General features: G+C 39.5%; 1 protein-coding gene across 1 annotated transcript; it reads left to right on the top strand.

Annotated features, from left to right (window-relative positions):
• The first annotated feature begins 101 nt into the window (after positions 1 to 101).
• ugt8 (UDP glycosyltransferase 8) lies at positions 102 to 25515 on the top strand. The gene is made up of 6 exons (XM_086295713.1): positions 102 to 278; positions 4787 to 5619; positions 11655 to 11797; positions 18946 to 19022; positions 20062 to 20281; positions 21353 to 25515. Exons 2-6 carry the CDS (start codon positions 4789 to 4791, stop codon positions 21729 to 21731), a joined length of 1650 nt encoding a protein of 549 aa, XP_086151839.1. The 5' UTR covers positions 102 to 278; positions 4787 to 4788; the 3' UTR covers positions 21732 to 25515.
• The last annotated feature ends 2109 nt before the right edge of the window (positions 25516 to 27624 follow it).

Raw genomic sequence — 27624 nt, 5'->3', positions numbered from 1 at the left:
TATGGGCTGTTATACTCCACCGCTCCGTCGTGTTTTTTCCCTTCTTTCTGCCACTCCCTTCACTTCCATCCTGCAACACAGATAGCCCCGCCTTTCGGCCACTCCTGTGTGGGACTGTGAGTTTAATGCTCCCTCCGCTCCTTCTCGGTTGCCGGGGGACGTGTTTTACTGACTACCTTTTGCGTTGTTTCTACACGACGCGTAAAATTCTCTTCAGGAAAATCGAGACTGCTGCAGTTTCACCTTTAATTTCTCCCGAACTACACTGAAGTCCCCAGGTAAGGCCAACCCAGGCGAACTTTTAGTCAACAGGTGCTTTTACCTGGTTCGCCCATAAAACTTGGCAGTTTTATTTTTTCATACAGGTGGCTGATATTGATGAAGATGACAGGTTACAGGCTACTTTCTTACCTTTTCTTTTAAAGCTCAGCCGGCTGTCCCCATCCCCCTCGAGGTGCAGGTGTAGTCAGGTTGCTATCTTATGCTGTGTTCACGTCCCTTGCGAAATATCCACGCCGAAAATGTCTTTCTTTAGCCGAGAATCATTGTTTCGCATTTTTTCCTTAAATTTAAAAGCTGATCCATTTTGCAGAGTTGGATATATATATGTGTGTGCGTGTGCGTGCGCAGCTTTATTCATACATTTTTCCTCATAAAAATATAATTTTTGGTCCCTGGATTTTTGCCCTTCTTGACTTGAAGGAGTAACCTTTTCACCAATGACTTAAGCTATGATCGATATATATATAGAGAGAGCTATAAAACATATAAAGACCTGTAGAAATAGGCAAACACGACCACTACTACGTGTTTTTTTTTTGTTTTTTTGGGTTTTTTTTAGTTAGCTTACTTATCACACATGATATCAAATCTGTTGGCCGGACTTTTACGTTCCATTACAGATGTTTAGAGTTTACAGTTTAATATCACGTGTCCAGTGGACTGTCTTATATGACCTTAAGCTAAGGTATTTCAATACCAGGCGTAAAGACGGCGATTCTCTGTGACTTTTTTTTTTTCCTTGTGGGAGGGTCAACATCAGAGCACCTGTTAAGCCAGTCCTGTTCCTCCGACGCAAAGTGATCACCTGACATTTTTCTTTTTCTTGACTGCTCAGTCTCTGTCAGGCCAGAGGTAGTTATGTCACTCGTGCGTGTGTGACAGTCACTGCTAAACAGACCAAAGTAAGTCCAACTTGAATTTCGATTGGGATGAATTTCGTCCTCAGAAATTCTTTGCGGTATTGATTTAACAGTCAGACTGTTGGTTTGTGTTATGACGTGTGCCTTTGCTCAAATCTTACCCTTATTATAAGGGATAAAAGGATATCCCTCCTAGACTGTGACAGCCTGCCTTACTTAACAAACTGTGTTCCCACTTACTTAGGGCCAATCCTATTTTGTTTCCCCATTGATAATATTTTTAAGCAAATAGGGGAATTTAATACCATCACTATCACATTCATCACTTCTTTCTTATTTCTGGTTCACCTCGGTTGCTGGAACACATTGGCTTTATCCCAGTCTCCTTTTTATTTTATCCTTCTTTATTTCCTGACACAATGTTTATCTCTTGAAAAAGACAGACCATGTCTGACCACATTGATTGGTGCTTCCTTATCTGTAGTTCACATTAATGAGATACCATCACTGTAAACTCATTCGCTCTGTCTTTGTTTATTTGCTGACATAATGTTTTAAAAGACGGAGCCTGTCTGACCTGTTCTCGTGTAGCAGTGCCATAATCATGATGAAAGGGAGGGAGCAGTAAGGGTAGTCGCGTGTTCAGAATCAAGGTAAAGGTGAGGGGAAAATACCTTATACTGGACAAAAAGCTGTGATTTTTCCCTTTGTCAGTGGAGAACACGTTGTCCCTGAGCAGATCTAAAGGCTCTTGACCTTTACTTATTTGTGAAGTGCTCTTGCATCACCTTCCATCTTAGAGTTAACAGTACAAAGTATTGTTTCCAGATATCACAGAATTTCAACTAACCTTTTATATACTCGACCTGTTATAACTTTTCACACATATGTGCACTTGCATTTTTTTTGCTGATGACACTTGTATGCAGCCACTAGGCCCAGATACGTGTTGCTATGTCAAATTTCATTATGAGGGTTTAACCTCGGGCATGATTTAAAAGAAAAGGATTGCATCACACCTTTCAGCAGGTTACGAAGCCGTCTTCCGCCAGTAGTCACCAGCTAGCCGAGCAATAGGACTTCAAAGCTACCATCATCTGGATGTCTGAACCCATTTAATCTTTTAGATTGTTTTTTCTTTGATTTTTCTAAAATTCAAGCGTTATTACCTCAGGCTAGCCAGTCTTGCCCTTCAAGGTCCTCAGCTGGGTTCTTTTTTTTTTTTTTTGCAGCAAATAAACCTAAGACCAGTTTATCTTGCTTCACTTGAGAGATATGAGCCAAAAATAAATAGCTAAAGGCTGACTTGTGTTTGACTTAATATCAGCTCTTGGACGTCACTTCTCCGCTCTCACCAGGGTGAATTGAACTAATGAGCCCCCACTGTGGAAACAGCAAGGGGCCTCCTGCTGTGTTACATCCCGAAAACGTTAGTCTGCATTAGAGAGTGTTAATCACGGTATATTTACCACATTGTGGCACTGATTGGATAAAAGTGCTTCCTGCCAAAACTATACTTGGTTTGATTTTTAGTAATGCATAAGAGATTATGTGTGCAGAAAATGCTACAAAACAGGGAACCTGAATGGAAGACTAATTTTAAGATAATCACATAGTTAAAGTTCCCCCCCTCAAAAACTATTAAATACTTTCTTTCTCAGTTACTTTTGTGTTGATTTTGAATAAAAAAAATACAAATTATTGTGCAGAAGAGTTGTTATGCTTAGTTTTTTTTTGTTTTAAGAAATATTTTGTATGTCTGAGCTGTCAGATATTGATCATGCATCATATTCAACGACTGAAACCATTTTTTTCCTGTTAAATAACTGTAATTTAGCATCTTCATCAAAACAAAAAACGGAGTCTCTATCTTTTTGATTAAAGAGGTGGTGCGTTGTGGAAGATTAACTGTTGCAGATACATTAAATTTAGATTTTTCTTTAAATGACCAATACTGTTAATTTAGAGCAGCTGTGGCATAAGCCTTACATTGGGTGGTGGACTAATAAACTTGTTAAACACTGTACAAAGTTTATCTCGTTAAGCTTAATAGTTTATTAATCATTGTTAATTATCATGTAAATCTAAAGGAAATCAGTATCCTGCATGGGCAGACTAAGACGTTAATTGTAGATTTGGAAAATGCAGCCATTACTGCCTACATCACATTTGTCTGATTACCTTTGTATATTTTAACAGCGGCTTAGCTCGTAAGATGAATCGCACAATATCAAAAGTATCAACATTACACTGATTTATCTCCCAGCATTCCCCTGCTGACTATTATCTTACAAACTACAATAGCTGTCTTCCCAAGGTTTGCTCTAATCTTCCCCATCTCATTTTGTTTCCATCCATATAATCCCATAATATTATATCCTTCAATTCTCTGAATCCAGATCACTTCCTCAGCTGTCCCTGCACACACGGTAACCAGACTCCATTGTTGGTAACCTAAGTCATGACGCATCTTAGTCCTCAGTAGACATTGGCTGGTTTCTATAGTTACCATCAACAGTCTGTGCTGAGAAGTGTCTGTAACAACATGCTGAGGCTATTTTAATGCAAAATGGTGACATCCTTTAGTCCTCTTCATACCTTGCCTTGAAGAGAGAAACTCCATATTGTGATTAAACAAGTGTCTTCCTATTATGATTGAATGCTATAAGGCGAGCAGAATCAACAGGTGCAATTGTAATACAATCGGGAGATATTACTTGTGCCATGACAAAACAAAATGTAGGAGATGTATTGTGGGGCAGAGAGGATATCATAAATGGCTCACCCTTGAAAGGCTTCCAGACCAACATACAACTTTCTATATTCATCTATAGGTATTTAAATAGCACCCATACATTTCCGTTGGATGTCATCACCACACAGTAGCAAACTGTAGCAACTTATGGGTTAGGCACTGTAGATAAATGTAACCCGCGTAGTGGACGACCCTCCATAAAAAGGCTTTCACTGTTAATCATTAATCCAAATGAGAGGGGCCGAGAGAGAGAGCAAGAGAATGGGTGTAGGCATATAGGGCACAGGCTATGAAATGGAGGCTCAATAATAGTTCTTTGTGTTTGTATTTGTGAATAGGGCGGCTGGAGGTTCAGAATGACGTTGGTGCTACCCACACCATGTCAGCGACAGTTGCGCACAGGGTGATTAGAAATGGAGCGGTGGAATCGAAGTACGTCAGAAGAAAGAAGAAGTTGATAAGGAAATGTAATGTTTTGATGCCAGAAAAATGAAACGGCACAAAAGCTGAGACCTTGTAATTTCTTCATATGGATTTGTATGTATGAGAGAACTGAAAGAAAATTTATACAGCAGAATTCATTTCCAGGCTTGAAGTTCAATGAACAGGAAATAAGAGTTTCAACTCTCTGAATCATGCTCTGCTGATAGAGATAAAGGTTTATCTCAACTAAATAAACTCGTCTAATTAATAATTTTCCATCAGCCTCCTCCTTGAAGGTGCAAAGCACACAGACAAGTAACTCCTAGTAAACAAAGTTTTATGATGCATTGCTTTTGGATAAACGGTGATCTGTATCTGTATTATAATATTGCATTGGAATGTCTGTACTGTGTATTTTGCAGCTGTAATCCTAATATTGCTCTTTTTATTATTATTATTGTTTCAGCCATGCTACTACCCTCATCACTCCTACTCCTCCTGGGCCTCCTCACATGGAGTCCCAGTACGACAAGAGCCGCTAAAGTGATTGTGGTCCCACCCATCATGTTTGAATCGCACCTCTACATCTTCAAAACGCTGGCAACAGCTCTACACAAGGAGGGCCACGAGACCCATTTTCTAGTTTCAGAGGGTCGTGAGGTCCCGCCCTCTCCTCACTACCATTTACAGCGCTATCAAGGGATCTTTAACAGCACCACAGCTGACAATTTTCTCCAATCCAAAGTCACCAACATCTTCTCAGGCCGCCTGACATTTCTCGAACTGTTTGACATTCTTGACCACTACTCTCAGAACTGCGATGCTGTCGTTGGCAATACTGAAGTAATGAATCGGCTGAAAGAGGCCAAGTTTGACCTGCTGCTAGTGGACCCCAATGAAATGTGCGGTTTTGTGATTGCTCATATCCTGGGTGTGCAATATGCTGTTTTCAGCACCGGCCTGTGGTACCCTGCAGAGGTTGGAGCCCCGGCCCCGTTATCATACGTACCGGAATTCAACTCGCTGCTGACCGACCGCATGTCCTTGATGCAGAGGATTGCAAACACAGCTGTTTACCTCGTACAGCGCTTTGGAGTCCATTACATCGCACTGCCCAAGTATGACCGGATTATGAAGAAACACGGAGTAAAGCCTCAAGTGGCCATGGCTGACTTGGTGCAGGGAAGCCGGCTGTGGATGCTGTGCACTGACATGGCTCTGGAATTCCCCAGACCCACCCTTCCACATGTGGTGTACATAGGTGGCATCCTCACCAAGCCTCCCAGCCCACTGCCACAGGTCAGTACCAAAAGGGACACAAAGCTGACGAGCTTATTATGAGGGTTGTTCTATTTTGTCATGTCCAAGAGAACTTGTGCAGTCTCCTTTTGGCTAATGCAGCATTTAAACAGCTCGCACAGCAAGGTATTTTGATACATTGATACAAATGTGACCATAGTCTTGAATCAGTCCTTATCCTTCATATGAAACACTGCTGACAGTATCATAAGAAAGCAGCAAATGTTAAAAATCCAACAATTATTGCATTCAAATTTTCAGGTGTGCCACCTCACGCCTTTACGTGTCCTATTCTCTTGTACTCAGGCCCAATGCTAAACTTGTATTTGAGATAGGCTTATTCATTTCAAGATCTGAACAATGGAGCCTACATTTCATGAATGCATCTGCATCTAGTGCTCACAGAGGCCTCTATAGGAGCCTGAGCATAAAATGAGCGCTCTTATGCACTGGTGACAGAAGCACTGTAGTACAGCTGGCTCATGGGAACACATAGTTGAAACAGGTCATTATGCAAATATGTGTCTTTATTGGTCAGAATGGGAAGCTGCATTGTTTTTCTAAGTATTATACTAATATTAGTATAATTAGATTAATACAGTAAATTTTGTTATGGGTGTGGTCTGTGTTTGAGAACCCTGAAGAGTTATGAGAGGTATTATAAAGGCATGAGAAAGGACATACTCCTTATTTTTTTCCATTCTTTAGCCTAAATCCATTCTGCAAACTGTTTCTCTTTTGTCACTGAATTATTCAGAGTTAATCAAAGACGCAGCCCTTTTTCAGAAAAGGCCTTAATCTGTTAAACTGTAGTATCATTAAGTAGAAAATAATGGCTAATCCATGTTTCTTATAGCCAGTCATAAGATAAAAATGAAATCGTCACACGAGAATTTGGAGCCAATAAAATGTTGGCTTTTTTTTTTTTTTCCAAAATAGTTGCCGAGTAATTAACCACTTGTTGAAAAACAACCCTTTGGGAACTTGCAAAAGCTTGGCTGCAACGTTCCTCTTGAATTTTAATCAAATTCACACATCTCTAGTTAATGAATTGTTTTTCTGCACTTTTATCTCTTGAAACGACTTCGTCTTTATGTCCTCACAGTTTGCTGTTATTCACACTAGCTAGTTTCCATTATCTATTGTTTTTTATCACTTGTGATATTTTCTAATCACAATGTGCTACAAAGTGACCCTTTCTAGAAAAGTCTGGTGTGATGATTGGTTTAGGTTCAATGTACACGGCAGATTTTGAGCAAAAGGGGGAAGGGTGTTGAGGAGAGGCGGGTAGTGATGGGGGGGTTAGTCCAGCGTTTGGACATTGCGAGCGCGGGCTGTCGGTATCTGCTGCGGAGGGTTTTAGGAATGCCACACCAGCCAATAGGGAGTATTGTGCAGTGTTGTGTGGAGGGTTATAATGGAAGTGGAGGGAGAACGAGGTCATTGTTCTAACCCTAACTCTGGGGACACTGAGACTCTTTTATGGGGTCACTAAGGCCGTGTTGTAGGGACAGTAGGGGGTATGCTGCTGGGACACAGAGCCCAGTGTGCCCGTGAAGCTGCTCTGTGCCAGGGCAGCCTTAGCTCCTGCAGCTGGACCGTTAGCCTCCCTCTCTCCCTACTTGTCCGGCAATCCTGTCTCTCCAACATGGCTGCTCCCTGATCGGTCCCCAACCACTGTTAGTCAGTCCATCCTCACTTTTACAAAAATATATTTTACTATTGGACAAACTAATGGTTTCTTAAGTGCACATCAGGACACGCCCCAGGGTTGGGTTAATATCCAACTGCCTGTTGTCCTTTCAACAACCTGTAAGAGCAAATATATTTTTAGAGATGTGTAAATGCCTGTAAATTAATAAAAAGCTGGGCATAACATATGATGCTAAAGTACACAGACTTGTTGACATTTAAGGTCTTCTTGTATGACTTTTCCTTATAATATTGCTAAGAATCTCAATAACTGTCAACTCTCAGCTCTAGCTCAACACAACCTAAAAGGAGACTTCACATCTTTTTAAAATTAATTACCTACCAACTGAAATTCTCAGACAACTAAATTAGCAAAATAAAATGACAACAATCACAGACAAAAAAACAACTGCAAACAGCCAACATAGATTAGTCCAGTCATCCAACCCTAGCAAACCCAAACTCAAATGACTGTTTGTCATGATTTCTTCTTTCAAGTGCCTGTTGAGAAGCACTGTAGTCCAAGTAATGGCAGGCTGTTACTAAAAAAAGAAAAACACCCCCCAAAAAACAGCACCACATGGCAGAGTGTTCCATGTTGCAGGTTTGCTCATGGACGACTCCTCGTTTTTTACAGGAAGAGTGCTTTAAAAGCGTATGGTATTGGATTTATATGTAGATTTGTGGTTATAATTTGCTTAGTGTAGTTTGTAGGAACCCATGAGTTCTGTTATTTCAGTTGTTGTGCTGATAGTTTTACATCTTTTATTTGAATAGAGCGAGCATTTAAGGTATTGGATGGTCTCTAATTAGGATAGCTAGAATCTTAGGTTCAACACATCAATAGTACTCAAAAGTTGTTGTTTTTTTTGCTTTGTTTTTTTGTAAAAAGGCTTTACTTGGAAAATGATACCATAAAAGGTAATGTTTTAACCTTGTTGTAACTCATAGAGATAATACTATACCTTGCCAGCCTCAAACTTGCAAAGACTGTTAAACATTCAATTAGTAATTATAACTTGGAGCACAGAAATACCCAACTTGGCTTTAAATAATACAGAAGTGCTCAAAAATAAACATTCATGGGTTAATGACGTCTGCTCCAGTCCACCATTATGGATAACTATACTCAAATTTATTGTTACCCTGGTGATTTCACTCTCCTACATGGCCAACTGTAGGCACCAGGGTTGCTTCCAGTAAAGGCAATTCAAATGAAGGGATCTCTTGAAAGGGATCTGTGACATTGCTTCTTGATAGAGGCCTCTGCTGAGTTTTCTTCGAGCAACAAGAAGTCCTGTTTTTCTTAGAAACTTTAAATATATCAAACCTTAGAATTTCAAACTAAAATGTAAGCCTGCTTTAGCATCTACTTGCCAACCAGTTGGATAATCCACTTTTGTTTTTTTCTCCCACTGACCCGTGGTTGTCAGGTGGTAACTGATTCTGTCTCTTTGGAGCTTTAGCAGTTATCATTTTCACCGTGACAGGCAGCAACCCTCCTGACCATTTAGGAATATACATAAGATAAGATAAGATAAGATAACTCTTTATTGTCATTGCACAGTCATACATAGTACAGTAGTACAATGAAATTGGAAAAACTGTCCTACGTCGGCACTACATGTAACACAACACGACACGATATGACACATCACAACGTAACAAACAACACAACACAGTATATTAACTTAGTATAAAAAAGAAGAATAAGTGTATGTGTATTGCACACTGTTATTATTGCACATTAATTATTATTGCACCTTGTTATAAATATAAATATTATTGTTATCGTTTTAAACATTGTTACCTCCCCCTAAAAAGTCCAGGGAGGTATCCAGTCAGGTCAGCTATTTACATTGATCAGGGCTATTGCCCTGTTGTAAAAGCTGTCCTTGAGTCTATTTGTTCGGGACCTCAGCAGCCTGAACCTCCTGCCAGACGGCAGCAGCTTAAACACCCGGTGTCCTGGGTGTGTGCAGTCCCGTAGGATGCTGCGTGCCCTCTTGAGACAGCGAGTGCTGTACAGGTCCTTCAGGGAGGGAAGAGGATGTCCAATGATTTTTTGGGCCATGTTGATGACCCTCTGGAGTGCCTTTCTGTGTGCTGTGGTGCAGCTGGAGAACCACACACCGATGCAATATGTCAGCACACTTTCAATGGAGCAGCGGTAGAAGACGGTCAGCAGCTCCTTCTTCAGGTCCATTTTTCTGAGGATTCTCAGAAAGTGGAGACGCTGTTGGGCCTTCTTTAAGACCGCAGAGGTGTTAGAGCTCCATTGGAGGTCTGTGTCTATGTGCACACCCAGAAACTTGAAACTGGAGACCCTTTCCACGCACTCCCCGTTGATGCTGACAGGCTGCAGCTCGGACTTCCTCCTTCTGAAGTCAACTACCAGTTCTTTTGTTTTGGTGGTATTGAGGTCCAGGTTGTTGTCTGCACACCAATCTGACAGCCTCTGAACTTCAGCTCTGTATGCAGTCTCATCTCCCCCTGAGATGAGCCCCACCACAGTGGTATCATCTGCAAACTTGATGACTGTGTTGTCTGGGTGGGAACTAACACAGTCATGTGTGTACAGAGTGTACAGTAGGGGACTCAGTACACAGCCTTGTGGAGAGCCGGTGTTGAGGCTGAGGGCTGAGGAAAGATGAGGCCCCACTCTAACTCTCTGTACACGGTCTGAGAGGAAGTCTCTGATCCAGCGGCAGGTGGTGGAAGGAAGTCCAATTTCCAGCAGTTTATCTATTAGTCTGTCCGGGAGTATCGTATTGAAAGCAGAGCTAAAGTCAACAAAGAGCAGCCTGGCGTAACGGCCCTGCACTTCCAGGTGAGAGATGGTGGTGTGGAGCGTTGTAGCAATGGCATCTTCAGTTGATCTGTTAGCTCTGTATGCAAACTGGAGCGGGTCGAGTGTGGGTGGCAGGCAGGACATGATGTGACGTCGGACCAGTTTCTCAAAGCACTTCATTATAACAGGTGTTAGAGCAACTGGTCGGTAGTCGTTGAGGCTGCTAATGTTAGTACGCTTTGGCAGTGGGACAATTGTGGCTGACTTTAGGCACGGCGGGATGCAGGACTGGGACAGTGAAGTGTTGAAGATCTTAGTGAAGACCCCAGCCAGCTGGTCTGCACACTCTTTTAGGACCTTTGCGGTTACCCCATCTGGTCCGGTGGCCTTCCTGGGGTTCACTGCCCTCAGTGTGCGCCTCACCTCATATTCCTGCACTATGAGGCTTGGGCTGCTGCTGTCCGATGTTTTTGCTGCTGCTGCCTCTGGTCCCTTCACCTCAAAGCGTGCAAAGAAGTGGTTCAGCTCCTCTGCAAGCTCCGCGTTACCCTCAGTCAACGTGGTATTGCCAGGTTTGTAGTTGGTTAAGTGCTGAACTCCCTGCCATACCTGTCGTGAGTTGTTGGTGGTGAAGTGGTCTTCGATCCTTCTCTTGTACGCTGCCTTGGCCTCTCTGATGCCTCTTTTCAACTGAGATCTGGCTGCACTGTACTGCATACCATCACCGGATCTAAAAGCGGCGTCACGTTGCTTCAGCATTTGTTCCTTGCAATTGGTGATTGCCTGTGGTTGCTAACTGGCCTTTACGTATATTACCATCTATGTGAGTTTATATTTTGAATAGGTGAAAATGTGTTATTTAGCGTCAGTTTTTCTGGGCTTGGTTGCTGATGATCAGGAATGACTAATGTTTTTTGATTGCACCTATATCAACAGCTCATACACAGAAAAATCTGACAGTAGTACAAAGTTGATACTAAATGGTTGAGGTTGTAGAGTATTACGTTTTTTGTTAATTAACATATAATTTCATTCTAAAAATCAAAGGATCTGAGCTTAGATGCATCTCTACAGAGTTTTCAGGCTGGAATATGTTATTGGGTTTTAGAGCCTCTGTACTTATCAGCCTTCAGACATGATTACCGGTTGTTCTAACATTATTAAAAAAGTAGTTTAGTGTACTGCGTTTTCATATTAAAGTTAGATTGTAGCATTTATTCAGTCTTATACTGTCATCCTACATTTATATGCAAACCTGTCAAAATGGATGTGCACAATAAACTCTGCTATGTCAGTACAATAAATGCTATCGTCACATAGGCGTGACTGCAAACCTTCGCAGATAACTAAAACAGTGTTTAGAGTTTATGTGACTTAGTCATGCTTTATTGACGCTGATGTCATGTATTTGTTCTTAAGGCTCTAAAAGAAAATCCTGAGTTAAATTGTAAATTGAAGCACTTTCAAATATGAAATACATGTTTTTTTTTCTTTCTTTTTTTTAAAGCTGTACTTTATCCCTCCCTGGTCTTTTTTTCTCATGTTCCTACAGGGTTTTGAAGACTGGGTGAAAGACACAGAAGAGCACGGCTTTGTAGTTGTGTCATTTGGAGCTGGCGTAAAGTACCTTTCCAGTGACATTGCTCACAAACTAGCAGGTGCCCTTGCCAGACTGCCCCAACGTGTTATCTGGAGGTAAAGAATCTACTTTCAATTTAAAAGATGTGAATAGAACTTTCTAAAACCTAAAATTAACAACAGTCTTCCACTAGGCATTTTTTTTTCTTTTCTGTTTCTTTTTTTGGTTGTTTGTTGTGTTTTATGGAGAAACCTGCAGTGGTGGTAAAACGTGTATGCGCTCTTCCTGATTTTCTGTGTTTCTGTATGTTTGTCTCACTTAAATGCTTCAGATCATCAACCAAATTTAAATATTAGACAAAGATAACGCAAGTTAACGTAGTTTCTAAATAAAGGTGTTATGATATAAATTAACTGCTGTGTATCACATGTTCGGAAAGCCACACCTGTTCTCGATAATCTCGAAATGATTTAAATAAAACCTGCCTGATAAAGTGGAGTAGACCAAAACATTCTCAAAGGTTAATTCAGGAACAAATGGGAAACAAAGTAATTGGGATCTCTCAGTCTGGAAAAGGTTATGAAGCCATTTCTAAAGCTGTGGGACTCCAGCAAACCACAGTGAGAGTCATTATCCACAAATGGTGGAAACATGGAACAATGGTGAACCTTCTCAGGCCGACCAAAATTACAAGAACGGAGCAACGACTCATCTAAGAGGTCACAAAAGACCCCAGAACAACATCCAAAGAACTTTAGGCCTCATTTGCCTCTGTTAAGGTCAGTGGCCATTACTCCACCATAAGAAAGAGACATAACATTTTTTACTAGAGGTCATCTGGTAGATCAAATAAAATTGCGCCATGAATGCTGAAACTTGTTCGTGCCACAGTAAAACTTGATCAGTTGACAGTGACTTTATAGTTTAAGGATGGAAGTACCTTTGCAATTTTTTTTCCTTTCTAAATTTAGCCACAAGTAATTCAGCCCGAGTACTGCTCTGATAAACACACTTTTGCATATGTGAATGAGGTGCAGACAATATATGACCATGTGACACGACAGGAGCTACTTCACTTTTAGCCGCAGAACTGCATTTGCAGCATATTCAGTTCTGTTTACTGCTTTCAGGATTAGAGGTAGTAGTTTAATGTTACATTAAAACAACTTTCCCACGTGTGGGACTAATAAAGGTTATCTTATCTTATCTTATCTTATTAAAACCATCCATCAACCTTTTAATCATTAACAGGTATATTTGAAAAGCTTGCCATTCATTTACCACATTGACCCACATTTCTATGGATATTTTAACTAAATATGGGATAAAGGATAACTATTTGGTTTAAGGAAATTTTATCACATAATAATACTTTTTTTTGTGTAATGTGAATCCAGGAGCAAAGTACTGATTTGCAGTAGATACACTTAACATTACACTGATGGGTATATAATGCAGAACAGGCACCTGCATGTAGAGGGTTGGCAGCTAGTTTGTAGAGGCCTGACTACACAGTTTCCAGTGATGTCATGCAAGTGAACTGTTAACCTTCCATTATGTTTTCCTCTGTGTAAATGCAGGTATGTCACTGCATGCTGTCTTTATTAGGTTTTAGGTCAGAGATTTAGGTTTTCTTGTCATGTTTTTTGTGTTCGGACTGCAAGTACAGATATTTCAGTGATCAGTCTTCATTTTATTGTAACACTTAAGTCTTAAAAAGAGATAATACCACATTGTGCCATTCCTTTTCTCTCGAGTTGGCCTTTGTATACTATCATCACACGTTTAGATCCCACACGTGGTGAAAAAGAAAAGGCAAGAAGTGCAAGGATAAATTTCAGAGTCACTAATAAATAAATAAATAATTTAAAAAAAAGACCTCTGTGCTGACTTTACTGATTATCTTATTGGGATTGTTTTCTTTTCTTTTGGAAAATACAGATTAAACAGATCGCTAAAGCTCAAGGCGAAATAGGACTCCTTTGTTCTTGCCGTGTGCCAGTTTATTCGTGTTAGCTTACTGACCTTCTGTGTCTTAGTAAAATGAGGCCATCGTACATATGCGTGACGTCTTTTATTTAGTTTTGGTGAGAGAGGTGGTAAAGAGGAACAAGTGAACTTACCCATGCAATGTTAAACTGCAAGAATTGACTGTTGTAAAAACTGGGTGGAGGGACCTCAGATGATTCCATTGTGGTTGCAATATTACCTTGATGACTATTTAAAAAAAAAAAAAAAAATGCGGGTTGTGTTTATGTGTGCAACATTTTATGATACGGATTCATCTCTTTTGTTGCGTATAGTATAATGAAACACATTCCCTATTTTCACTTCCCTAATTTTTCATGGTATGATAATCAGGCTTTTTATACAGGAATCTCATCACAGTAGAGAACAAACAAGATCCTCTTTTAAAGGGCAACAGTTATGCGATATTGTATGTTAATGCAGTTTTTAGTTTCCCTTCTAAACTAAGAGGTTAAAAAGGAAGAAGGCTGATGACGGTATCAGGGAGCCAGCCAAATGAATTGTGTCATTGATAATTGGCTCCATGAATGTAGGCTTTGATGGGCAGGACGGTGAATTGGTGCTTTGTTAAAGACAGATGAAAGAGTTTGGGCTGGGGAGGGAAGCAGACAGAGATGGACAGATGGGAGTCATAATGTAGCATGCATATGCTGAATTTGCGGAAATGCCTCCCCACACAAAAAACACACGAGTATTTAGTCAGTGGCATGATCTGCATATTTTTGAGTCGAGTGCATTATTTTCTTTATTGCCGACCAAGAAGAGAATTGAAAATGGTATTTAAGTAATGAATTTTAAATTCAAAATAAAATGCAATGGAATTGTTTTATTTTTGATATATTTAAAATGAACCAAGAAATTCTAAGTATTATTTTTTTTCTGTCTTGGAGGTCAGGGTGCCCCAGAAATAAACATGAGACCTAAGATGATTAAGTTAATGAGTTTTGCTTCAATTTTTAGTTTGTAAACACTACCTTTAAAATGTGCTGTGTACATATAAAGTGGTGGCAAAATTCAGGTAGGCTTGCTCGGTAAACTTTGCATGTCTTGTGGCTCTAGGAAAATGTCAGCTTATTGGAAAGACTTTTGTTATTTAAGTAAACATACTGTTCCAAGCAGTAAGTCACGTGGCACAACCGCAAGGAATTCCACCCGATCAATGATGGTGATGTTCTTTGAAGCTCTATAGGTACTTGCAATGCTTATGTAATTTTGTAACAAAAAATTTATGTATCACTGTTCTATGTCTCGGGCGCTGTAGACAGTCAAAGGGATTCTTGCCAGAAATGTCAGTCAGAAAAAATATGTACCGTAATTGTCGGGCTATAAGCCGCTACTTTTTCCACAAGCTTTGAACCCTGCGGCTTTTAGTCAGGTGCGGCTTTTCTATGGATTGTCCATGATTTTTGTCATATCGTAAGACGATTTGTTTTGTTTGTTCCGCTGTTGTACGGCACTACGTTGCCTGGCGGAAGGGCATGTGATCAGACACACAGTATCGGGGTTCAAGAGTGGTGTGTTGGTCACGTGTCCATCCGCCAGACAACATAGTGCCGTACAAGTAGCGCGAAAAACAATGCGAAAAGCAAGTTATGCTCAACTCCACCGGTGGAATCTGACAGCGTGGAAAAGTGTGAAAACATCCATGATCACCAACGGATTTCGAAGGGCTGAATGCTGCATGATGGAGAGGAGGACACCGCCACGGCCCTTCTGAGGGTGTTCGACTCTGACACTGACAACGAGGATTTCTTTGGTTTTGAAAGTGACAACGAAGGAAAGAAGCTGAGAGTGGATGACGAAGCCATCCTGAGCCTGTTTGTATCCGACCCTGGAGAAGAGGACTTTGGTGGTTTTAGTGGGCAGGAAGATGGTGGTGAATGACTGACTTTTCTTCTTGTTAAAGCCGTGTCGCTGCCCCTGAGCCTAAAAGGTAGTCCGAATCTATTTTTCTGGTGTGCTGTAGGTTATTGTTATGTACTACATTTGTTACTCATTTATGAAGCACAGTACATGTTTCCTACTTGTAATTACCGCTACTTGTACATATACCTAAAAGGTTATGCAAATATGTACCCATAACTTGTTTTTCAAAATATTAATAAAAGATGTGTGTCTCCAAACAGCCATCTCTTTCCTGACAATTCCCTTTGTGCATATTCTCTTACATATGATAAGTCAACATTGAAACACCTGCGGCCTTTAGTCAGGTGCGGCTAATGTATGTACAAAACAGGATTTTCCCCTGATTTTAGCTTGTGCGGCTAATATTCGGGTGCGCTTTGTAGTCCGGGAAATACGGTAATTAATTTTAATGTTTTGCTTCCACCACTTAACATTTTCAATGTCAAAGACATAAAAAAAAAGTATATAAAAAATTTTCTATTGACGCTTACATGCAGACATACACAGGCATTTAGAAGAACTTAAACACCTGTGAGTACAAAAGCACTTTTGCTTTTCAGCTTTTGTTGATGCAAATCAAGTTCATTTGTCTAGGTGCTTTCAACCTCAAGGTAATTCTAAATGCTTTGCATAAAACAATAGATCAAGAGTAAGTACAACTGTACGTTGTGTTGTTTTTTTTTAGTTTTTTTAACATTTACTTTTTAAGTTGCACAATGTGCAGAACAAAAAAGCCCAGTTAACATCCCTGTCACAACTGCAGATTTGGGGGGCACTGATTTAAAACCACTGCGAGCTGGTGTAATCCATATAGCTAGTTTTTGTCATTGAATTAAGAAATATTGTTTTGCACATGTAAACATTGATTAAGTTTATGTAATGGCTTAAAGTCCCCTGGAGATATGGTTTGCAGATTTGTGTTTAAGTTGCATAATTACAGTAAGAAATTTTTTACAAACTTGTTTCTTTTTAATTTTCCTTTTATTTATTAATTTTTGGTTCCCATGATTTAAGTTTGAAGTAGCATGCTGTGGATCGTAATGTCATTTTTGTCTGTACTGAAGTGCTACTGCCAGTTGACACAACTTCTCCCTGTTACTTAGATTCAAACCAGTTCAGTACTGTGCCAGAAAGACACACCCACATTTCCAGTCAGTCTAGAAGTATGTTAAAAATTTTCTGAAGTGTGTGTGTTTTTTTTTTTCCCCCCTGATATACGATAACCAAAGGCATTTATAAAACTCATAATAAGCGTATCTACATTTAGATTTTTTACCATGATGTAAGCAACTGCATCGGCAACACTTGAAATTTTAGATCGAACATTATCAACAAAGTAGTTGATTGAGGCCCAAAGAAGCACGAGTGTGAAAGAGAAGTTCAGAATAAATAAATCACTGGTGTATTTCATGTCGTTTTGGCATCACCATTTGGTTAAGCAATATGTCTCCCCTGATCAGTTGGCGATATCACAGAGAGCCAGAAACCACTTGACAAGTGTTTTAGTGACCAGTAATTTACTTCTACACTTTGCACACAGAAACTTGCATAGAGGTAAACGATGTAGATTTATTACCTGAGAGTCAGTCCTAGAGTTTTTTCGTGATATTAAAGGTGTGTGTTTGTATTCTGTTCTCCATTTTTCAATACAAACATGGACCATAGCTAACAGATAAGCATAATACAAAATACTGAGGAAATACAGGGTATAGAGGGGTGCTGGGCTCAGCTGTGGCTCACAGATCAGACAATTTAACAATTTGAGTGAGTTTCTGTTCATTACAGATATGATACCAAGGAAAAGGACAAAAGACATTCAAAAGAAGCATGATAAAATCATCAGTGGGTTTTATCAATGTGGAGATGACAGAGCTTCCTCAAACATGATAGCCTCTTTTTGTGCACACAGCTTCACAGTTTGCTTCAAAGTTCAGTTTAGAGTCAGTGACTGTTGCGAGATATTTTTGAGAACAAATACATTCCACTATCTGACCCTTAGACAATGTGACCTCTTGTGTATGCCTACTTCTGTCTTAGATATGGTTAACTGACGATAGGACTCGCACCATTTAACAAAATTAACAAAGACTGGGCCGTTTCATTATCCAGGGGAAGTTACACATTAAGCCAAAGAGTAAAAGATTATCAGTAAAAGAATGTAAACCAAGACGAAGTAAACAAAAAGGTTTTTGAGGCTGGACAAAAAGGGGTGGGAAAAAACAGAAATAAGATAATGTTACCATGTGCTGCTAAAGGTGTTGGCAGGTGGATTGTAACAACTAAATTTGTTAATATAGGTCAGTGTAGATTCACTGTTGCCGTAGTATCGGTCTCATTTTTCAAAAGATACGATTTTCTATATTTTGTGCATGATTCATTTTGTGTATACGTTTTCTTACAGTTTCGAAATGACCTTGTCTGGCTGGCATTTACTATTATCCTCATTTACATATATCACAGCTCTTAGCAGCTAAAAAAATGCATTGACCAGACTGTCTCTTTAGTTTGTCGGTTATATCGTTTTTTAAAGTTAGTCACTGTGATTTGTCTGGCAGACTAATCCTCGCAATAATGTGAGGGATGAACACAACTCGCATAATCTTTATGGATAACTTCTGATCTCTTAGGACTAAACATCCAAATCTTTGTGTTAAAACACTACATTGTTTAAAAAAAAAAAGAATTTGACTGAGCACATTATTGTGGAAATTCACACTAATCACTAAGTGTTCATTAGCAATCAAGGTGAAAACCTGTGCAGTGAGTGTCGTTGTACACTCAGTAGTCCCCTTTTGTTCTTTTATATTTTCATAATTTTAATTATTTTCCCCCCCCCAGTGTCTTAGAAGTGTTAAGAAATTATACATTGTAGCAGAAAGAATCGCAATTAGTAGATGTGGCACTAGACTGCTTGAGCTACACAACCGACACTGTTTGCCACTGCACCACAGTGCGGAGTTAGTCACTGTGGTTGGAAACAGACTATTTCTGGCCCCACGCTCTACCAACCGTGCTCTATATTACTGACCTCATTTAGCATTTGAAAACTGCAATCAAGAGACAGTGTGACATGCAAACACTTGTGTAGTATGAAGAAACTTGGACTTTCTTACTTGATTTTTACTGGTAAAGTCTGGGTAGCACTTTAAAATAATGTCACACTTTATCAAGGTGTTAGCAAGTGCGTTATTCAATCTAATAAATTGTTACTTTGCTTAAAGCACCTCAAGATTTTTTTTTTTTCTCAATTGGCTTAAATTTAAGATTTTCTTCTCAAAACTAAAATAAATTGCTTCAATGTTTGTCCTCTGCATTGTTTCCTCCTCCTCAGATTCTCTGGCGTGCCACCCAGTAACCTTGGCAACAACACCAAGCTTGTTGATTGGATGCCTCAGAATGACTTATTAGGTAAGGACATGAGATCATTAAAAAAACGTAGCATCCAGTTCTTTTATCAACATATTTTGTTTGCGACTCAGATCGAGGTGATTCTAGTTAACTAAAACTGCAAATCAAAATACATGTAGTTAAAAAATCATTGTTCATGTTCATCGAGAAATAAATTAAAAATATATAGACCATGTAATTTTGATCTTGTCTTTGCAAGATTAGTCAAATTTAACAAATATGAGCAGACCTCAGTGCATTTCCTAGAAACGGTAACACTAACATGTATGTGAGTTAACCGTTTCCACAAAGTGTCGTTTGTGTTATAATACCCGTTCAGACCTTCTTAAATTCTAATCTGATGAAGAGCCCCCATTACAATAATTCACAATATCAAATATAAAACATTAAAATTACAGAAATGAGTCTGAAAGATGTAAACTCACACTGAAAACTAAATGAAACTAAACTCAAAGAAAATAAAAACAAGATTTTAAAAAACTGTAGGAACTCTTCTGTTATTATATTTACCTTGAAAAAAGTAAGAACGTTAATTTTTTGTACTACTGCTTGATGACAAGTTTTTACACATCCCTCAGGAGTTGTTGGTTTCACCCTGTGGGTGTGGCTCACTAGGTTTTGTGTAGTATGGATCCCTTCTTCACATACTTATTAACCTCACTAGAAAGAATACACACAGGTTCATTGTGCCTGACAGGGATGAGGAATATGCCACATTCAAAGTCTGACAGCAAGGACTTGATTATGCGACGATGTAATGCCATTTTACCTGCAGGACACACACTAGGACAGTAAGCATTATAAAATTAAAAATAACAATGTATGTTTTTCTGTGGTGTTATGGTTACCCACTGCTCTAAGCCATGGTCATAAAATGTTTTCCTTTTTTTTTTTTTTTTTTTCTGGTTTTCTTTTTGAATGATGCCTGATGTGCTGCTGTTTCACTTTCTCTAAACTGTTTCTAACCTTAGCAAAACAGCCCCGTCAAAAACTTTATGCATAACATACAAAAAACCACCTGTTGTTTCTTGTCATCTAGGTCACGCTAACACAAGAGCGTTCCTGAGCCATGGGGGCTTGAATAGCATCTATGAGGCCATGTATCATGGTGTGCCGGTGGTGGGTGTACCTCTTTTTGGTGACCATTATGATACTATGACGCGCGTAGCAGCCAAAGGAATGGGAATCATGTTGCACTGGAAATACATGACAGAGGAAGACCTCTTTACAGCCCTGAGCAGCGTCATCACAGACACCAGGTTAGTTTGTCTTGTACTGCTTTGTGTATTATTGCTTTTATCAGTGAGATCTGATAAAAGGCTTTTAGGTTTTAGCTTACCTAAAACCGAAAAAAACAAGTCAGAGATAACGGGTATTATGAAGTAGGCTGGGCTCTATGCTTGAGACTCCATTCATATAAAAAGGCGTTTTTCACAGATCATGTGACTGCTGTTCTGCACAAAATGATCCCTCTGAGTGAATGTTATCTGATGGTGCCGATGTTGATTAAAAAAACCTGACAAAAATCTTTAATTAACATTAAAAAAATAACAGTAAAATGCAATTGTTGCGATTTAAGACGAGATTAATGCTGCAGAAAACGGTTAATCTGGTGATTTAACACACTGTGGTAAAATAAACATTTTAATTCAGTTTAATTACTGTCAACAGCGCTCTGTGCTGCTGTTTATTTTTAAGATGACAGCCACACATTAGAGCTCTGAAACTTTTAATTGGATACGTTTAAACATGAAATGTTACTGCCTAATATCGGAGGCGTGGAAATCACTTTAGTTAGTTGCCAGTTAACTTTATTGATTGAACAGATATTCTTGGTGTGTATTTTAGTGGCTGCAATTCAAAAATAGCTACAATACAAAAACATTTATATATTTTCTGCACATGTACATTCTGGCATTGCTACCTACAGTTCATTTAGTGTTTTTCATAAAGTATGTTTTAACAACCTGCACACGCATTCTCCCTGCAGAGAGTTTACATTGCTCTTAAAACATGCAATAAAAGAGAGAATTGGTGATTCTTTCGGTGAACCTAACCTCCTGACTAGGTTATGTGTTCAACAGTAGTTACTATGGTGATTTAGCAAGATAAAGAAAGCCACACAGGGAACTCTGACTTCGAGCTTTTCTTAGCGTCGTAGCACACCCCCTGGTGACCTTTCATGATATCAGGTCATTGTGATTTAGGGTGTCTATAATATTTCATATTTTAAGCTATATGTTGATTTGGTTGTGACTGCAGTGTTTGTTCAACAAATCTCCTTCCTCATTTTTTATGCCATCTCACTTTTCCTCTACCTACCAACCTAGGTACCGCCAGCAAGCCCGTTATCTCTCCAATATTCACAAAGATCAACCAGGCCACCCTGTGAGCAGGGCTGTTTACTGGATCGGCTATATTCTCCGTCACAACGGTGCGAGCCACCTGCGCTCAGCTGTATATGAGGTGTCCCTCTACCAGTATTTCCTGCTGGATGTGGTCATTACTGTAGGGGCTGCCATGGCTCTTGCGGTCTTTGCCCTACGCCGGTTGGCACGATTGCTGAGGGGCAGGTCCAGGGACCACAGCAGAGGCGATAACGTCAGAGATGATGGCAGCATGGCCAATGGACATTGCCATAATGAGAACATGGCCAATGGGAAACACAAACGCAACGGCTCCTTGAAAAATGAAAAGAAGATCAATTGATGCTTCGAAAGGTTAGGAGGGATGAGGAAGAAGTTGCCCTACAGACTCAGCTCTAGCTTTTGGTTCACTGGTTTTATGAAAGTTTGGAAAGAAGGCTGTTCTTAGGTCTGCGTCTAGTGGCAACTGCTACTCAGAACAAGCAAGAGGCTGTGGAAAGGATACACAATGCGTCGTGTGAGGACAGAGCAAGACATCGGGTGCTCAAAATCTGTGTGTGTGTGTGAATATGGGTGAATGTGTGTGTGTGTGTAATGAGGTATATTTAACAAAAACTTTAACAACCACAACAGCAGGTGCAGCAATACATCATTAAATTTGTGAATTCTTTGAGGATGAAACACAGGAAAGACATATTTGGGGACATTATTTCTACCCGTGCGTCTTCTTTCCTGCCTGTTCTCTGTCTTCCTGCCTTCCTTACCAGTGGAAGGATGATGAAGAGGGGGAATCTTGAGCGCCAACCCTCTCATCCTCGAAAAATCAAAACAAAACAAATTAAGATGGCTTTTGAAAGATTTAGCATTAAATGTTTTTAACTGCAGAAGTGTTTGGTGAACTGTAAATAGAGGGTAAAACTATTTATTACTGTACAAATGCATTTTAATGATCAGACTTTTTAACGCGTCTTATTTTTAATTTATTTCATATCTCGGTCGGTGTGACAGCACCATGTACACTCCGAATCCTTAGCCCACATCTGCACTCCAACCTTGTCCTTCATACTCGTGAAACAGACAAACAAAGAAACAGCTGATGGCAGCAGTCAGCGTGAGTATGGCCCAGTCTGCGTGTTCTTTAATTGCATTATCCACAGAATGTACTGTTGTCTTCAGGCTGGCCAGTTTGTTCATGCACTGTTTTCCCTTTTCACAAGGTGGTGCCAACTTGTGACTGCACTTAGCTGTGCGGTCTTTGCATTATCTCTTGACTGACTTTTGTTGTGGTAGAGAGCGACTCTGCCGAACTCTATGTGGCTTGTCCTTGTGAAAAGGTGATCATGTTTTTTTTTTTCTTTTTTTTTTTTTTTTCTGCAGTAACGATATTACAATATTATGAACAGGCAAAGCAAGATCAGAAAGCTACTTAAGCTCATGTAGTGAGGGGAGGAGTCTGGGCATTACTTACACTCATGATTAGTTGCATCATCAGCCCCATATTTTAATTCTTCAGCCCTCATCTCTCTCTCCTATTTTTTGATGTCATTTCCAGTGCTACACTTCACTTTGTACATCATTCAACTATGATTCAGCTGTTAATGATTTGTTAATAAATGTTTTAATTCTAATGTGTTACAGATGTTTTTAAATTATTCTGTTCAGGTAGATTTCCACTCAGCGCTTCACTTCTGTAAATCTTTTAGAAATGCTGTTGAGGTTTATGTGCAAACTTACCTTCTGTAATTATATTAATTCTGAGTGTGAGTTATTCACATTCTGTACACAGTTACACAGATTTATGGGTACGCAGTGTGCTTGAATACGTGTGTGTGGTTGTTCTGGACTAGGATGGGTGCATGAATGAAGCACAACAGATGTGGTTCACGTGTGGTGTTTGAACAGTGGCACTCACAATATCAAAATATCAATATCAGTTCAAGTGGAGGCTTTGTTTTAATTCAGGGGTCCGAACAAAAACGCTGCATTAACTGTCGAAGTACAACAGTTTAAGCCTGTTTTCTCGGGCTCAAATATAATTGGTAAATAAAATAGTCATTCTTTTAATAAAGGGTTAAAAATTACTTGCACTCAGTAACTACTGATGCCTAGAACCCATGGACATGTCTAAGGTTTTTTTCAGTTATTGTCTTCAGTCTTTAGGTTTGCTTTGGAAGTGAAATGCAGCTTAATCAGGTTGAGATCAGAGGGCCGCTTCAGTGATTGCACAATATTCCAGGTCATTAACTTCAAAAACTGGGTTCATTTCACAACATGCTTTCGGTCATTGTCCGTCTGAACAGTTACCCAGTCAGCTTTGCTGCATTTGGCTAAATATGAGCAGAAAGTATCGATCTGTTGACTTTAGACTGTCCCATCATCAGTAAATGCTAGTGACCCAGAGCCACTTGAAACCACTCAAGCCCATTCATTATATTGGCCTTACCGTGTTATGTTATTGATTGTGAGTTGTCCCAAATATCGTGTATCTTTTTTTTCTTTCCATCATTCTGGACATGGTCCGCTCTAAGTTTCAACCTGTTGAAGAGTGCAATTCCAGAAGTGGTCTGACTTTTCTAATAGCTTTTATGAAGTTTGGTTGGTTTCTTCTGGTTTTGGTGTTTTTATTGTATAAAGGATCCTGGGATCATACACCTGTTGCCTTCATTTAGCATCCAGGCTTATTTTCCTCTTCACCAAAACCCTGGTTTTTCTTTGTGTATCTAATGAATTTGCTTTGTTTTGGGACCTTGAATGAGGTCTGTTTCAGTTTTATTGAGATTCCTTTTGACCTCATTTCACAGCTATGATTTCCAAATGCAAATTCCATGCTTGAAATCTATTTTACCTGCTAAATTTATGGGAAGAGGAACAACAACAAAAAAAAAAAAACTCACCCGGTCTTTTCAATTATATCTAAGATCTTGAAAATAAGAAACTGCATTGGAAAAAAAGGTTTTAATTCTTTAGTTGTTCATGCAGTATTTTTGTTTAACCCTTTGATGATTCAATAACTGCACTTGAGCTGAATCTTGAAGAGTCAAGTCAAAACTATCCAAAACTCTGGCCATGACTGTATATGACCTAACTGTTGTCACTATTTCTACTCTTAATTTTTGCCACTGTGCCTGCTAATTGTAAATACAGGTAACAGAGAGGTATTTAAAAGGGAAAAAAGGATTGACATAGTTCAAACTATAGAAATAAACCCCTCATTTACAATGAATAATGATGTGTCAAAGTGATAACTGTCCCTGTGGGGAAATTCTCTTTTGCTGAGTTCAAAGTACAAGGCCAGTCGAAGATCATCTTTAGAGTCTGCAGGGTTTCATTATCCTTCTAATTTGTATTTTAGAAGGTGCTCGTAGGCATAGGAGAAGAAAAAAAAAATCACGAACGTGGGATCTTTAGTTGATTTATCAAACTACCAAGCTACACATACTGTGCTTCTTCTTGTTCTTCTACCTTTTTTTAATGGATGGAATCATAGCAGAGGGACTGTTTACCAACAACAACAACCTTAATGTAATGGCAACGGAACATTTAACCTAGTCAACGTTGTTAAGAACAAAATGTTCACAAATACTTTAAAATATTTCAGAGAAGTTTTATGACCTTCCTTTCTCTGTGAGCTATAACATCACTTGCACAGCCCAACCCAGCCCATGGTGGGTATGGCTGATGGGCCTGCTAGTGCTACGCAAGCTATGAACAGGATCTGAAGAGAAATGTTTGTAAAGATGGTTGTTTTTTTTGTTTTTTTATTTTTTTTAGTTTTTCAGTATTAATAATGTTGTACCCTACATACTTAAATGTCCCAACTTTATGTTTCAGTAAATATAAAGTCGAGTGTATCTGTTCTCGTGATGTCTATATTTTACCTGCTTGAATAACTGATCATTGCTCTGTTTTCTGTAGTGTACTAGCTTGTTCCCTTTGTCCACATCTTTGTCTTTCTCTTTAATTCCTTGTGTATTCTGCCGTCTTTTGCGCCATCCTTACCTGTCCTCACTTCACTGTAGTTGGTTCGACATTATTTTACTTTCATTTTAAATCTAGGCAAAAAAAAAAAAAAAGTCTTCACTTGTTCTGTCATGTGTGTCCATGTTGTAAATAGATTGTAAACAAAATGCTAATGCTGAATAAAAAAAAGCATATTTTGTTTGCAGAGATGACTGAAACTTTTTTCCCGCGCTTCCTACAGTGTCGCATATAATTTCTCGCCAAACTAAAATATACAAGAATAAGAAAAACAAAATCATATCGTTATAAACTGTTACATGCCCTCGATGCCACTGTGCAGCAGTATTGAACAGAGGAGCGCATGCGATTCATGTTTTTGAGCCCAGACAAGGCTGATGCTGATTGCAGCAGTTGATGCAGCCAGTCTCAGTGTGATAGGGGATGTATAGGCTTTCTGTCTGGAATTGTTACCAAGCAGCAAGAGGCTTTTGTAGGTATCAAATGGTCGAATCATCTAAAGTAGCCAACTGCACATGCACGCACACACACGTGGATAGATGGGGTTATCTAATGCTGTATGCTTGTGCTGAGTGAGAGTGGGGGTAACAAAACACCCAGCTTGGTACTCTGCTTCGCTTACTTAATTATTCACTCTGCCTGCTGGGGCCTGCAGACCAACCAACCCCCACTTCTCCCCCCGCATGCACCCCCCCCCCCCCCCCTTTCCACGCACACAGACACAGTGACTCACAGTTTTTTTTAAAAAAAGCATCTGCAGGTATGTTTAATTTACATTCTTCAAGTTGTTTTGTTGTCGCTGGTGGCCCTGTGTGGGCGCTCTTCTGTTAACTGAGACGTATGGGGGGGTGCTGATCAGAAATCTGATGTTGCAGAAAAACACAGTGGGCATCATTCATGACACCCTCCAGTCATTCTTAGCCACATTTCCCTCTTTATACCTTGCTAGTGCCTATTATCTTGCCTCCAAGGGCAATCATCAGGAGCTACTGAACACTTTGTGATGGACTAAGTGGGCTTACCATATTGAGTGCAAAGTCCTCCCTCTCTGCACAATATCTGTGTGATGGATTTGTCAATAGTATGAGAACAGGGTGTGCTGTGATCTTACGTCCACTGACATCTTAAGTCTTTACCTGAGATGCACCTGAAAGAAGATGTTGGACTTCTCCTGTGTGCATTAGTCTGTTAAGGGTGTCTTTTTGGAAACTGTTGACTTAGCTTGTACGAGCATAAATGAAAGATGGCCTTCTGTCACTGTATGTTCATCTTCTTCACAGCCTATTCTGAGAGCTCTCCCTATGGATCTGCCCAAGAAGCAATTAGTATTTCTTTGTAAATGATTTAACAGGATTGAAAGACTTTTCCACTACCAACAGCTAAACTGACCTTGACATAATAAAAAGTAGGTAATTAAGATGAATTATTTCATTGAAAATAGTTAAGCTGGAGACCTTTGCACATCAGAAATGAGGTTCATTTTATCCCTTTAATGGCCGACACCACAGATGGAGCACGTGGAAGACAGTGATGTCATACTCTCCCTCCATGTTGACTTTCTGGACAGTGCAGTGTTAAGTTATCAGCTGAGGACAGAAAGCTTGCTAGCACTATGTTGGTGCACTGCACAGACACACATACCAGCTAATTAGCGTTAAGTGATAAATTACTAATGTTTCACTTACCAGTAATGGAAACCACACTTCTTGGAAAGGCTGTTTTTGCAGTTAACTGCAAGATAGCCATCTTATTTATTCATATGAAAGTATGAAAACCTAAAGCTTCAAAAGGCACCAAACATGAATGCGAGATCTAATTCAATGATTTCAATAAGAGAGGTGGGATAGACTCCTGGGAAAGGATTTTGCAAAGGGCAAACTCAAATATTTTTGAGTCTACCTGTCATTTAAGGCTATTTTCAAATTTTTACATACCCAGTTTTATCTCTAATTGGCACAACCACGTCCATGGACACTGTAAAGAAACTGGGGCTGTTAGGGCTGCAACAATAACTTTAACTCACTTCTCTCCAGTATTAATCTTCTGCACATACTGTATATATTTTATTCTGTACGTATAATATTTGGTTATTGTGTTTGCTTTCATTATCCTATTTTACAACAGAAAAGTGTGCACTCTTCATCAAGTGATACTGATAAAATTAGATGTTGCAGACAGGACAACTACCAACAATTATTGCTATAGAAACAGCATTCATATTTTGGCCCATTTCGGCCCAAGCCTATCCAGGCATGCTG

Source organism: Aulonocara sp. 'chitande type north' Nkhata Bay, linkage group LG6 (assembly GCF_057382095.1).
Source record: "Aulonocara sp. 'chitande type north' Nkhata Bay isolate Kocher_YH1m ecotype deep benthic linkage group LG6, A_spYH_male_GT1.1, whole genome shotgun sequence".
Lineage (NCBI taxonomy): Eukaryota > Metazoa > Chordata > Actinopteri > Cichliformes > Cichlidae > Aulonocara > Aulonocara sp. 'chitande type north' Nkhata Bay.
The sequence above is the reverse complement of the archived record's forward strand: the minus strand, read 5'-3'. Positions and strand labels throughout refer to the sequence as shown.